The following is a 13,680-nucleotide window of genomic DNA, read 5'->3' on the forward strand; positions in this document are numbered from 1 at the left end:
CCAACCTAGCAGTTCGAAAGCACGTCAAAGTGCAAGTAGATAAATAGGTACCGCTCCAGCGGGAAGGTAAACGGCATTTCCGTGCGCTGGTCTGGTTGGCCAGAAGCGGCTCAGTCCTGCTGGCCACATGACCCGGAAGCTGGACGCCGGCTCCTTGGCCAATAAAGCGAGATGAGCGCCGCAACCCCAGAGTCGGCCACGACTGGACCTAATGGTCAGGGGTCCCTTTACCTTTTGCTAACAAAATTTTAAAAAAATTCCTTCCAGTAGCACCTTAGAGACCAACTAAGTTTGTTATTGGTATGAACTTCCGTGTGTATCTGAAGAAGTGTACAGTACATGCACACGAAATTTCATATGAATAACAAACTTAGTTGGTCTTTAAGGTGCTACTGGAAGGAATTGTTTTATTTCTTTCGACTATGGCAGACCAACATGGGACGCAGGTGGCACTGTGGTCTAAACCACAGAGCCTAGGACTTGCCGATCAGAAGGTTGGCGGTTCGAATCCCCGCGACAGGGTGAGCTCCCATTGCTCGGTCCCTGCTCCTGCCAACCTAGCAGTTCGAAAGCACCTCATAGTGCAAGTAGATAAATAGGTACAGCTCCAGCGGGAAGGTAAACAGCGTTTCCGTGCGCTGCTCTGGTTCGCCAGAAGTGGCTTAGTCCTGCTGGCCACATGACCCAGAAGCTGGACGCTGGCTCCCTCGGCCAATAAAGCGAGATGAGCGCTGCAACCCCAGAGTCGGCCACGACTGGACCTAATGGTCTGGGCTCCTTTTACCTTTACCTCCCTCCTCTGGAAAGCCCTGCTTCTCAAACCTCTGGAATTGGAGAGGGCAGGTGGCTTGGGGTGCAGAATGAGGCCCACCTAGAGGAAGTGAGATTTTGAGCCGTTTTTGCTTTTTGGGGCCTTGGGTGGCGCCCCGGGGGAGTCCCATTAGGCATGTCGGAATTAACAAGAACCGATATTGATGCTCCTTGATGAGTAATTTTGGATTAAGGCCGCATTTTGCAGACTAAACTGTGTACAGTGGTACCTCGGGTTACAGACTCTTCATGTTACAGACTCCGCTAACCCAGAAATAGTGCTTCAGGTTAAGAACTTTGCTTCAGGATGAGAACAGAAATCGTGCTCTGGCGGTGCGGCGGCAGCAGGAGGCCCCATTAGCTAAAGTGGTGCTTCAGGCTAAGAACAGTTTCAGGTTAAGAACGGACCTCCGGAACGAATTAAGTACTTAACCCGAAGTACCACTGTATTATTATGGTTTATGGGGCACCTTTTTGTGGCTGCTGGAGGTGCCCGCTGCTGCTTTTAGCGAAGCATTAGAACCGTAGCTGATCGCAGGCTTGGAAAATGCCCCCAAAGCTCAAAGTGGCATAGATGGTTCCCCCCAATTTAATCCCAACCACAACAACATTGCCAGGTAGGTTAGGCCAAGAGGCAGCGACCGGTAGCTTGGTAGCCATGAGCGGGATTTGAACCCGTGTCTCTGCCAGGTCCTAATCCAGCATCCTAGCCACAGTGGCTTTCCAGCTCTGTATACATCTGATTTTTTTCCTTATTTTTAATTCCTTTTTATTAAATTTTCCACTTTAACAATCCAATCCAATCACATTAGATATTCCAAATTATACATATCGAATAATCCGAATATTCTGCCAAATTATAATTTCCCCATGCTTCAAATTCGGAGGGTTCTGATCATCTCACACTTCTACTGTTTTACATCTGAGCTTTTTCAATTAGCATTGTCCAAATTAGCAAACAAATAAAAAAAATTATGGGAAAGGTAACGACGATATTTCATACATCTTTTTCCATTATTGTTAACAACTACAACATAAGCAGCAAGCAAGGGCAATTACTATTGTTGCTGCTGCTGCTGCACCTCCGTGCACGGAGCCCTTGGGCGCGTTCACACGTGCGCGTGCTTCCCGCGTGTTCCGCGCGTGCCTCCCGGCGGCCCCGCCCCTCTCACGAGTTCGTTCTAGCAGCCGAGCCCCGCGCGGGGTCCAAATCGCAGGACCCCCAATTCATCCTCCCCATCTCTCATCAGACGGGGGGGGGCGCCCTCGGGGGAACCCCCCCTCCCCAGTAGTTTTGCAAGGTTTTTAAAATTATTCTTATGTAGAATTTGGTGCTTCCAATTCCCCCAATTCTTTGCAAAAAAGCAAAATTGTTCCTACCCCCTTTGCAAATATTTTTTTTGGGGGGGCGTTCCTTTTGTAGTCTTACTACCCCTCTCAAAGCTGGTGCGTGTGGGATCTGCAAATATTTAGGGGAGAAGTGCAAGTATTTTGGGGGTGGGGTGGGGGTCCTGAAAGTATTTTTTTGGGGGGGTGTTCTGTTTTGCAAATATTTCGGAGAGAAGCCTTTGCAATGTTGGGGGGGGGGAGGTTCTGCTTTTGCAAATATTCGGGGGGGGGGGGTTCTGTTTTTGCAAATATCCCGGAGAGAAACCTTTGCAATGTTGGGGGGGGGAGGTTCTGCTTTTGCAAATATTATGGGGGGGGGATTCAGTTTTGCAAATATTTAGGAGATAACCCTTTGCAAGTCTTTTTTTGGGGAGGGGTCCTCCCTTTGCAAACATATCAGGGAGAAGCCTTTGCTGCGCAGCTTTTTCGGGGGGGAGGGAATTTGCTATCCTGCCTTTGCAAATATTTTTCCAGGCGAGCCCCCCCCCCCCCCCCGCTTTTCCCTGCTTTGGGGAGAAGGCAGAAATCCTATCACAACCTTTGGGAAGGCCTGGAAAAAGTGTTCAGAGAGCAAAGCCCCCCCCCCTTGTTTGTGTGTGGGGTTTTTTTTGGGGGGGGGGCGTAAAGAGAGTTGAAGAGCCTCCAATTTATTCCAGCAAAGTATTTGCATCACAGTTTCTTTTCCTGTGCAAATCTGGGTGAAAATTCCCTTTCCCACATTTTTTGGGGGGGGTGTGCAGGGGAAATTGTGGTTTTTTTTTGTGGGGTGGGGGCAAGAATTCAGACCTGCACAGAAGCTGGTTAAAAAAAGAGTGACACTACTTTGTTTTTTTTTTGTTTTTTTTTACAGATTCCTAACCCGGATCCACTTATCCCGCCCCCCTCCCGCCTCTGCCCCCCCCCTCCAAAGTCTCCTGGCTCTCACCCAACCCAGCATAGACTTTTTCAGATCCGCACCACAACGTCTGCTTCTTCCAGAGTCTCCTGTTCTGCAGTTTAGGGGGGTTCCTTTGTCCTTCGCTTGGGATTTTTTCTGCCATTCCGGACTTTCTGGTTTGGAAGAACAACACTGCTTCCCATCGTGGATTTCATTTTGGGGAAACATTGGAGCCTTTGTCCTGGGACGGACCTGGCGGTTCCCCCCTTAAAAGTATTGCGCGCACCGTCTTCCCTGAACAACGTCCGAAAAGTTGCACGGATCCTTATTGTTGCAAAGAAGGTCTTTTTTAGGGGGTGCAATCCTGCCCCGGTTTCAGGGGTCCCGCACCCCGCAAAAAGCGACGCGTCGCATTGTCTCGGCCGAAAAAACCACCTTGTGGAGAGGAAAGCCAGACAGGGCTCCGAAAGTTCGTCCAAGGCAGGAGTTTGCCGAACAATTTTTAAATTTTTGCCTTTGTGGGTGCTTTGTGTGGTTGGGAATTTTTATTTTATCTTTGGCGACGCATATATTCCGCAACAGGATTTAATTTTTGGGGGGTGTGCGTCGCGAGAAATCCAGAGGCGCCTCCACCATGTTTGGAATCACTGTTTCATGACCCCCCTGAAAACTGGGTTCTGGGATTTGATTTCTTCCTCCCCAGGAATCTTTTCTGGCGGCTGTGGATCCCGAGATTCCGTCCTCCTCCTCCTCCTGCTTGGGCTCATTCTGGCGTTCCTGGAGCGATGGCTGGCTGGCTTCTCTTCTTCTGGATCCCCTTCGCCTTGGCTGCGGAAGGTGAGGTACCACACGGGTTACGGGTTCCGATCCAGACCCCAAAACCCGCCACGCTCACACACACAAGTGGAACGAAATCTCCCAACTTGGGAATCAGCAGGACTCCTGGGTCCCTTCGGGGAGAAAAGTGCAATTGCTGTTGAGAAGTGCGTTTGGGGGTGTTGCGCCAGGATTCCTGGGTTTTCCAGAAGTTGGGCTGGAGCCCCGGACTCCTGGGTCCTCTCCCCGCTAAGAGAGAGATTTTGAGTTTTGCGGATTTTCCCTTCCCTCTGATGTTTCCCCTTCTGGCCCCCTATTACTTTTCCCTCCTCGAGGCCTGATCTATTTTTGAAGCGCGCGTTCAAAGTGTTTTTTAAAGTCCCGCATCGATCTCGGGTAATGAGCCTCTGCGAGGCGATAGATTTTTCTTTCCTCTTCCCCCCCCCCCCCCTGATATCGGCGCTTCCTTCTGCACTCTCTTGCCCCCCCCCCCCAGGAAAAAAAGGACAACGATTTGCAATAGGCTTTCATCTCTCCAAATTCCGATCCTCTCCCTCGCCCATCAATCTTCGCTGCCTGTCGTGTCCCCCCCCACCCCAGTTGTCCCAAAGGACTTGGGGTGGGGCTTCCCTTCCCATTGTTGTAAAATAAAGTGCTTTTCCCCCTCTTCCCGGGGTTGGGGGGTGGGGTGGGCGGATTCGGGCTTGGTGGGCTGCTGTGGAGTGAAGGATTCTGGGAGTCCGGACACCTGAGCTCCCCTGGGTGGAGAAGGGAGGGGCCTGGGGGCAGGTGAAGGCCGTGCCCCGGGGCGTTGGGGGGGGGAGTTTGCAGGACTCCTGGGTTCCCTGGAGGGAGGGGAGGGGAGAAATGAGGGGGCAGCTCAGCGTCTTGGACCTATAGAAGCTGAGAAGCAAGAGTCTTTGGGCAGGTTGTCGGGGGTCAGGCTGGATGACCCTCAGGTGTCCCTTACAACTCTGGAATTCCATAGTTCCGCGGGAAAGTATGTAAGGACTCCTGGGTCCTCTTGGAAACGACTGGGCTAGAGCCCAGAGGAAGGCAAGTGGCTGGAATCCTGAGTTAGTTGGGGGATTTAGAATTGGCGAGTTGGAAGGGACCCCCAACGGTCATCCAGACTGACCCGCTGCAGGGCAGGAATCGCACCCCTGCCCTCCGCTTATATCCATCTCTTAAGAAAAGAGAGCCCGCCAGCTCCGGAGGGAGTCCCTTCCACCGTCAAACAGCTCTCACTTTCCGCCAGCATTGTGTTAGGCTGCAGAGGAGGAGCGGCGCCTAGTGGGTGCAGCAGCTTCCGCCAACTGGGCGCCGAGCGCTTGACAGGCACCCAGGTGGCGAAGGCCGGGGTGGCAGGACTGCAGAAGGGGCTGTTGATGTGGGAGGTATAAAAGGCATAAAAGTTTCCATCTTGACGTGTTAGAACAGTTTGAGCACTTTGCCTGGGTCTCAGCGGCTTCGTTTTAAGGGGAAAGCCATGGCTTAGTGCTGGAGCGGCTGCTGGGAGTGCAGAAGTTTCCTGACTCAGCCTCCAGTGTCATCTCCAGGCTGGGAGAGCTACCTGCCCAAATGCCTCTTTTAAAAAAAACCACAATTGCTGCTGTGCCAGGGGAGAAATTCTTGCTGAGCAGCAGGACAGCTGCCTTGAGTGCAGAAGGCGCCCCAAGTAGGGCTGAGAATCTCTCCTTTTTTGAAACAGTGGGCAGCAGCTGCCGGCCAGTGTGGACAGTCCTGAGCTAGACTGACCGCAGCAGGGAGAGATGGCAGCTGGGTGGCAGAGCGGCTGCCTGGCATGCAGAACGCTCGAGGTTCAACCTCCCTCTGCCAGCCAGAATTGAATTTTATTATTACGGTCACAGAATAGGCATCTTGAACTACATGGACCACCACAACGGTACCCGAGGGACCCAGGAGTCCTGCCATCTCTTGCCAGCCCAGAACCCAGGAGTCCTGCGCCCCCCTGGTTCCCCAAAGGGCCAAGACCCCCCCAATAAACTGAACACCCAGATCCCGAATCTCCTTCTACCTCCTGCTCACCCCCCACCTCATTTCCCCTTCATTTCCCCCTTTTTTCTCCCACCCAGAAAAGCTAAAACCTCATTGAAAAGGGATTAAAATCCAGGCCAAAGTGAAAAAAAACCCCTTCGTGGCTTTCAGCCCCAAACAACCCCAAGCCAAGAGAAAGCAAGGAATTTATTTTTGGGGGGGGGGCGGTCTGCATTTGAAGCACCGTCCCTTTCTGCAAAAAAAAGACCCCCCTTTTTCTTAAGAAGCTCAGAAAGGAACTATCTTTTTCCCACCCACCCCAGGTCTGTAAATTCTTTTTTTTGGTCTTATTTCGCCCCCCCCCCCAAAATCGCCCCCCACCCCACTTTTCTTCCACTATCTCTGCCTCCTTCCCTGATCTCCTCCTCGGAGGTCAGGTCTGTCCCAAGGCTGTGAAGGGGCAGCGGAGCGTGTAACGCATTAATTGAATCCTCTATTGTGGCTCCAGAAAAAACCCCCATCCTTTTGCAAACCCACCAAGATGGGAATTTTTTTTGGGGGGGGGGCCGCGATGCTCGCCGCTCCGTGTCTCAAAAGCTTGCAAAGGGGGGGTTGTGAAAGTAAGAAGAAGAGCGCGGCTTTCTGGAGCAGGAATCTGGGCATGATTGTAGCATTGTACAGATGGAGAGGGTCCCCCAAAGGTCATCCAGACCAACCCCGAATCGGTGCAGAAGAAAACCCTGACAGGTTATGTATGACCTCTGTTAAAAAATCTCTGGCGAAGGAGAACACCCGACACGTCTCGCGGCAGGCAGCCGGGTGCCATTACGGGGAAACCTGCTGCGAGCCGAATTCGAACCCAAGGCTGACACGCTTGCGGTATCCAGCAACTGGTATTCAGATGCATTGCTGAGTCTTGACTGGGGAGGGCACAGAATAGCCCCCCGTTGTCCTCGCCTCCTTTGTAAATTTGCCCAAGTTGTTGGCTCCTGTGGCAGGGAGTTCCGCCGTTTAACTATGAAGCATGAAGAATATGAGGGTCAGGCCAATGGCCCGTCCGGCCCAGCTTCCTGTTCTCACAGTGGCCAACCAGATGCATCAGGAAGCGGGATCCGAGTGCAAGAGCTGCTCTCCAGCAGCTGGGGTTCAGAACCATCGCTGCCTCAGACCGTGGGCTCCTGAGGGTCATCCAGACCAACCCCGTGCAATGCAGGAATAGCAGCTGTCTATATCGCCACGTTCCACACCGGTTGACGGAGGCTTTCCGGGATTTCGGACCAGGATTAAACGACAAGGGACGCGGGTGGCGCTGTGGGTTAAACCACAGAGCCTAGGACTTGCTGATCAGAAGGTCGGAGGTTCGAATCCCCACGATGGGGTGAGCTCCTGTTGCTCAGTCCCTGCTCCTGCCAACCTAGCAGTTCGAAAGCACACCAGTGCAAGTAGATAAATAGGCACCACTCTGGTGGGAAGGTAAATGGCGTTTCCGTGCGCTGCTCTGGTTCGCCAGAAGCGGCTTAGTCCTGCTGGCCACATGACCCGGAAGCTGTACGCCGGCTCCCTCGGCCAGTAAAGCGAGATGAGCGCCACAACCTCAGAGTTGGCCACGACTGGACCTAATGGTCAGGGGTCCCTTTACCTTTATGTGCTCGGAATCTCCGGCGGGGCTTGCGTTCGAATCCTACTTGCAGGTTTCTGGTTGCTGGATGAGACAGGCCCTTGGCCTGATCAGCAGCCGGGCTTAAATTACGTCCGCCCTTCCCAAGCTTTTGAGGCATGCAGCAGCCATCAGTCTCTTCTTGCCTGCTTAACCTCCGTGCTTCTGCATGTCCTGGCGAAACCGCTGCATGTCAGTGCAGACCATTGGGTCACTTGAGTCCAGGGCTGTCCACTTTTTTTGTGGTCAGACTTTGGACCAGGACCTTTCCTGCTCGGTCGATCTGAGATTACTCTATCCAGGCAGCTTGGGAGACTTCTGCATGAAAAGCACGGCCCCTGCCTGCTGACTGATGGACTGGGTGGTCAGGGAGCGCCTGCTTGGCATGCAGAACGCCCAGGGTTCAGCCCCCGACGGCGTCGTTTCATTCCGAAAAATGGGGAATAGAACCTTGCTTTGTTTTAAAGGGGGTTTGGGCGTAGCTCGGCGGGTAGAACAGGTGTTTGGCATGCAGAAGGCCCCAGGTTGGCATCACCGGGTAGGTAACCCCCTGCCCCAAACCACGGGGAGAGAGGCTGTTAGCATTTCGTTGCATTTATTTAAAACGTTTACAAAATGCTCAGTATTTGAAGCTTCTCTAACTGGTGCGCAACTGCTTTTTGCAAAACCCATAAAAGAATCCTAAGAGTTCGAAGGGACCCCAGCGGTCATCTAGTCCAACCCCCTGCAATGCAGGAATCTTTTGCCCACAACCCTGAGATTCAAAGGCCATAATAGAGGTATAGCGCTCAGCTAGACCGAACGGAAGCTTTCCAGGTACCGGGAGGTGGGATTCGAACCCGCGGCTCGCGGGCAGGAGCTCAGCTAGACTGAATGGAAGCTTTCCGGGTACCGGGAGGTGGGATTCGAACCCGTGGCTCGCGGGCGGAAGCTCAGCTGGACCGAATGGAAGCTTTCCGGGTACCGGGAGGTGGGATTCGAACCCATGACTTGCGGGCGGAACCTCAGCTAGACTGTACGGAAGCGTTCTGGGTACCGGGGGTTGGGATTCGAACCCGCGGCTCGCGGGCAGGAGCTCAGCTAGACTGAATGGAAGCTTTCTGGGTACCAGGAGTTGGGATTCGAACCCGTGGCTCGCGGGCAGGAGCTCAGCTAGACTGAATGGAAGCTTTCCGGGTACCGGGAGGTGGGATTTGAACCCGTGGCTGGTGGGCAGGAGCTCAGCTGGACTGAATGGAAGCTTTCCGGGTACCGGGAGGTGGGATTTGAACCTGTGGCTGGTGGGCAGGAGCTCAGCTGGACTGAATGGAAGCTTTTCGGGTACCGGGAGGTGGGATTCGAACCCGTGGCTCGCGGGCAGAAGCTGAGTTTGGGGTTGGTGGCTGTGATTCGAACTCGGGTCTCTCCCAGGTCTTGGCCCGACTCTCTGCAGGGGAAAGAACAGAAACTTGAGTCCTAGGTCTCTGTCCTGCGTGGGGGTGAGAAACTAGGTTTCTGTCTCTCGCCAGGCGCGGTGCCAGCGCCCGGGTCGTGTGGGGCGGCGAGAAATTCGGGGAGCTGCCTCCAGATCCCGGGATGGGGATTGGCAGGCACACCTCTGACCGCAGAGAGGCGGAGGCGGGTTCTAATCTCAGCGCCTGGCTCAGCCATCAAAGGCACAGATTCCCCTGCCTTGCATCTGCCCGGGCCTGTAACGCTGCTTTTCTGCTATCAAAGGAGGTGAGATCGAGATCCGCCCCACGGTTGCAAGCCGAGGCTCTTTTTCCCCCTATTAGCAAAGAGCTAGCGTATTTTCCCGTGTATAAGACGCCCCCATGTATAATACGACCCCCCTTTTTTTTGAGCCCCAAATTAAGAAATAAATAATTGCAACATGTCAGGTGACCCCTATTTTTTATGAGTCCCAAATTAAGAAATAAATAATTGCAACATGTCAGGTGACCCCTATTCTTTTTGAGCCCCAAATTAAGAAATAAATAATTGCAACATGTAAGATGACCCCTATTTTTTATGAGTCCCAAATTAAGAAATAAATAATTGCAACATGTCAGGTGACCCCTATTCTCTTTGAGCCCCAAATTAAGAAATAAATAATTGCAACATGTAAGGTGACCCCTATTTTTTATGAGTCCCAAATTAAGAAATAAATAATTGCAACATGTCAGGTGACCCCTATTCTTTTTGAGCCCCAAATTAAGAAATAAATAATTGCAACATGTCAGGTGACCCCTATTTTTTATGAGTCCCAAATTAAGAAATAAATAATTGCAACATGTCAGGTGACCCCTATTCTCTTTGAGCCCCAAATTAAGAAATAAATAATTGCAACATGTAAGGTGACCCCTATTCTCTTTGAGCCCCAAATTAAGAAATAAATAATTGCAACATGTAAGGTGACCCCTATTCTTTTTGAGCCCCAAATTAAGAAATAAATAATTGCAACATGTCAGGTGACCCCTATTTTTTATGAGTCCCAAATTAAGAAATAAATAATTGCAACATGTAAGGTGACCCCTATTCTTTTTGAGTCCCAAATTAAGAAATAAACAATTGCAACATGTAAGATGACCCCTATTTTTTATGAGTCCCAAATTAAGAAATAAATAATTGCAACATGTAAGGTGACCCCTATTTTTTATGAGTCCCAAATTAAGAAATAAATAATTGCAACATGTAAGATGACCCCTATTTTTTATGAGTCCCAAATTAAGAAATAAATAATTGCAACATGTAAGGTGACCCCTATTTTTTTTTGAGCCCCAAATTAAGAAATAAATAATTGCAACACTCCGTGTGTGAGATGACCCCCCAATTTTAAACTTAAAAAAATTAGGGGGAAATATAGCCTTATACATGGAAAAAAATTCAGTATTTTGCGGGGAGGGGGCGCTGGGGGGCGGGCAGGCGCCGAGACAGGGCTATGATGTTGGCGCTGAAGCGCAAAGCGAAAAAGTGGGGCGGCTTTGGAAGTGGTGAGCATAAGAAGGGGGTCATTCAGTTGGGAAGGGGACCCCTAGAAATCATCTAGACCAACCCGCCGCAATGCAGGAATCTCAACTAAAGCATTCAAGACGGGGTGCGGGGCGAAAAACCTGGGAATCGGGGTAGACTGTGTCTGAACCTGGAAGAGACAGGATCTTGTTCCCACAGTGTCTGGACAGAAGCCCCAAGGAGGATTCGAACACAGGACCAGCACTCTGAGGTTTGCAGCAACTGGGATTCAGAATCGCCGCTGCCTCTGACCGTGGAGGGAAAGCATAGCCATTTAACTTATATGCAGAATTCATCATGCGAAAGGCTGGGCTGGATGAATCCCAAGCCGGAATTAAGATCGCCGGAAGAAATATCAACAACCTCAGATATGCAGATGACACAACCTTGATGGCAGAAAGTGAGGAGGAATTAGAGAACCTTTGAATGAGGGTGAAAGAGGAGAGCGCAAAATATGGTCTGAGGCTCAACATCAAAAAACCGAAGATCATGGCCACTGGTCCCATCACCTCCTGGCAAATAGAAGGGGAAGAAATGGAGGCAGTGAGAGATTTTACTTTCTTGGGCTCCATGATCACTGCAGATGGTGACAGCAGTCACGAAATTAAAAGACGCCTGCTCCTTGGGAGAAGGGCAATGGCAAACCTAGACAGCATCTTAAAAAGCAGAGACATCACCTTGCCAACAAAGGTCCGTATAGTAAAAGCTATGGTTTTCCCAGCAGTGATGTATGGAAGTGAGAGCTGGACCATAAAGAAGGCTGATTGCCGAAGAATGGATGCTTTTGAATTCTGGTGCTGGAGGAGACTCTGGAGAGTCCCATGGACTGCAAGATCCAACCTCTCCATTCTGAAGGAAATCAGCCCTGAGTGCTCACTGGAAGGACAGATCCTGAAGCTGAGGCTCCAAGACTTTGGCCACCTCATGAGAAGACTCCCTGGAAAAGACCCTGATGTTGGGAAAGATGGAGGGCGCAAGGAGAAGGGGAAGACGGAGGACGAGATGGTGGGACAGTGTTCTCGAAGCTACAAACATGTGTCTGAGCAAACTGCGGGAGGCAGTGGAAGACAGGAGGGCCTGGTGTGCTCTGGTCCAGGGGGTCACGAAGAGGCGAACACGACTCAACAACAAATGCAGGCACCCCCAAACTCGGCCCTCCAGCTGTTTTTGGGACTACAACTCCCATCATCCCTAGCTAACAGCACCACTGGAAAGGGATGATGGGAATTGTAGTCCCAAAACATCTGGAGGGCCGAGTTTGGGGGTTCAGCTCCAGAACCCCCCGGCGGATAAAAGCGCTTGCTGCTTTGGCTTGGCAGGACGCAAACCGGTTCGGAAAATTAAAAAAAAAATACTGCTGGTTTTCTTAGCACTGTTGCACCCAAACCGTATTTTGGAACACTAGGGTTCTGGGCGCCTCGCCTTGGAACGGATATGGAAGAGTTGCAAAAAGGTTCAGAAGGAGAGCGAGGGGATGGAGCCAGATAAGCTCCTGCGTTTGGGACTTTGGGAGAAAAGTGAGCTGAGAGGAGTTCCTAAAACGATGCGCTGCCTGGCGAAAGCGGATTGAATAATAATAATAATAATAATAATAATAATAATAATAATAATATTTATACCCCGCCGTCCCCAGCCAAGACCGGGCTCAGGGCGGCTAACACCAGATATAAAACAATTGATTGAAATACAACTTAAAAAACAAGATTAAAATGCAAGATTAAAATGCAGCCTCCTTTCAGTAGAAACTCAAATCGAAAACTTTTTTGGGGAGGAAAACGTCAAGTCTTTAGCAAGGCTAAGTTTCCAGGATTGAAGAAAGTCTTTCTCTCTCGTAAGATCGGAAAGCTGAGTGTTGCAAGATTCAGAACGGATAAACGAAAGTTCCTTCTTGCAGCGCAGAATTGGGGCTTGGGTGCGAAATACAGTCCCTTTTCCTTTCCCCGCTTTCTGTCCACCCAGGACAGGTGGACGGATCCAGGAACTGGAACTTCCCAAGCCAAATTTGACTGGAGAATTCACCTTGCACAAAATCTTACGGTGTGCAACCGAAAGGGCCGCATCCTGCACAGCAACCGCTGCCTCTGGAGAGCCCGTGAGCCCTTCCCTCTCTCCTGCTAACTCCCCAAAGGCAGCTATGCTCCGTTAAACTGCGGAACTCCTTGCCACAAGAAGGAAGCGTCGGCCACCGAACCGGACGGCTTTAAAAGAGGATAGATTTGAAAAACCGTTCAAAGGAAGTGCATGGAAATTCAACCAAGGGGAAGCGAGGAAGTCAATTAACAATGTTAATAAGTGTAATTTGAGTAAGGTTATGATCCATGTTTGTTTATGTTTGTTTTCTTTATAATGTTGTGAAAATCAATTTAAAAATTATATAAAAATAAAAGAGGATTGGGCAGGTAGATGGCTCCGAGGTCGGAGGCGGCGATGGGGCCGAATCGCAGTTGCCGCGAACCCCAGGAAGGGAGAAGAGCGGGTCTTGCGTTCGAATCCTGATTCACGGACACCACTGCGGGGACAGGATGCTGGCCTCATCCTGCAGGGCTACGATTCCAAGGCAGGCAGGGCGAGGGCAGAGGCTCCCTGCGTTGCGTCTTGCGAAATGGGGGGCGGTGAGATAATTGGGGGTTTCTTGGGGGGGTGGGAGGCCTGGCCTTGGCACAGAAGCCAAGCGAAGCTTTTGTTGTGGGTTCAATTGTGATGTTACACCCTGCCTTTTCCAGACCTGCCCAGGCCTGGGGAAGGAATGGCACAACGCGTTTTTCTTTTTCCGAGGGGGGCTATTAAAAGGAGCGTTTATGGGGCGCGCAGACACCTGGGCCCCCCTCTCTCTGCCCACGGGGCCAGGACGCGGCTGTAATTAAACCATGCGAGGAGCGCATTAACGAGTGCGCTGGGAGCCATGCCCTGGATTTAATTAATAAAAAGTCTCCACGCACGCAGGGCAGGGCGTGGCGAAGGCTTCTCTCCCTTTCTCCCACCCTGCTTGCAACTCTGGAGGAGCCGGCTGCGAGCTGGACGGCCTAGTGGTTAGCGCGCCGGGTTGCGGGTTAGAATCCCCCTGCCTTGCGGCGCTTTTTTTTTAGTTTAAGGAAAAGGCAAGCGAGGAAAAATGCAGTTGAAAGCTACTAGCCGCAATGGT

General features: G+C 51.3%; 1 protein-coding gene across 2 annotated transcripts in view; it reads left to right on the top strand.

Moving 5' to 3' along the window:
• Window positions 1–3,100: 3,100 nt before the first annotated feature.
• The window catches only part of EPHB4 (EPH receptor B4), a 53,695-nt gene continuing 43,115 nt past the window's right edge, over window positions 3,101–13,680 (top strand). The window contains exon 1 of one of the 2 annotated variants that reach the window (XM_077916796.1): window positions 3,101–3,913. In XM_077916796.1, the coding sequence (XP_077772922.1) occupies window positions 3,731–3,913 (183 nt within the window). In that variant the 5' untranslated portion in view covers window positions 3,101–3,730. The remainder of the gene's footprint in view (window positions 3,914–13,680) is intronic. The other variant, XM_028701843.2, reaches the window with a different exon arrangement.

This window comes from Podarcis muralis, chromosome 13 (genome assembly GCF_964188315.1).
Source record: "Podarcis muralis chromosome 13, rPodMur119.hap1.1, whole genome shotgun sequence".
In the NCBI taxonomy this organism is placed as follows: Eukaryota; Metazoa; Chordata; class Lepidosauria; order Squamata; family Lacertidae; genus Podarcis; species Podarcis muralis.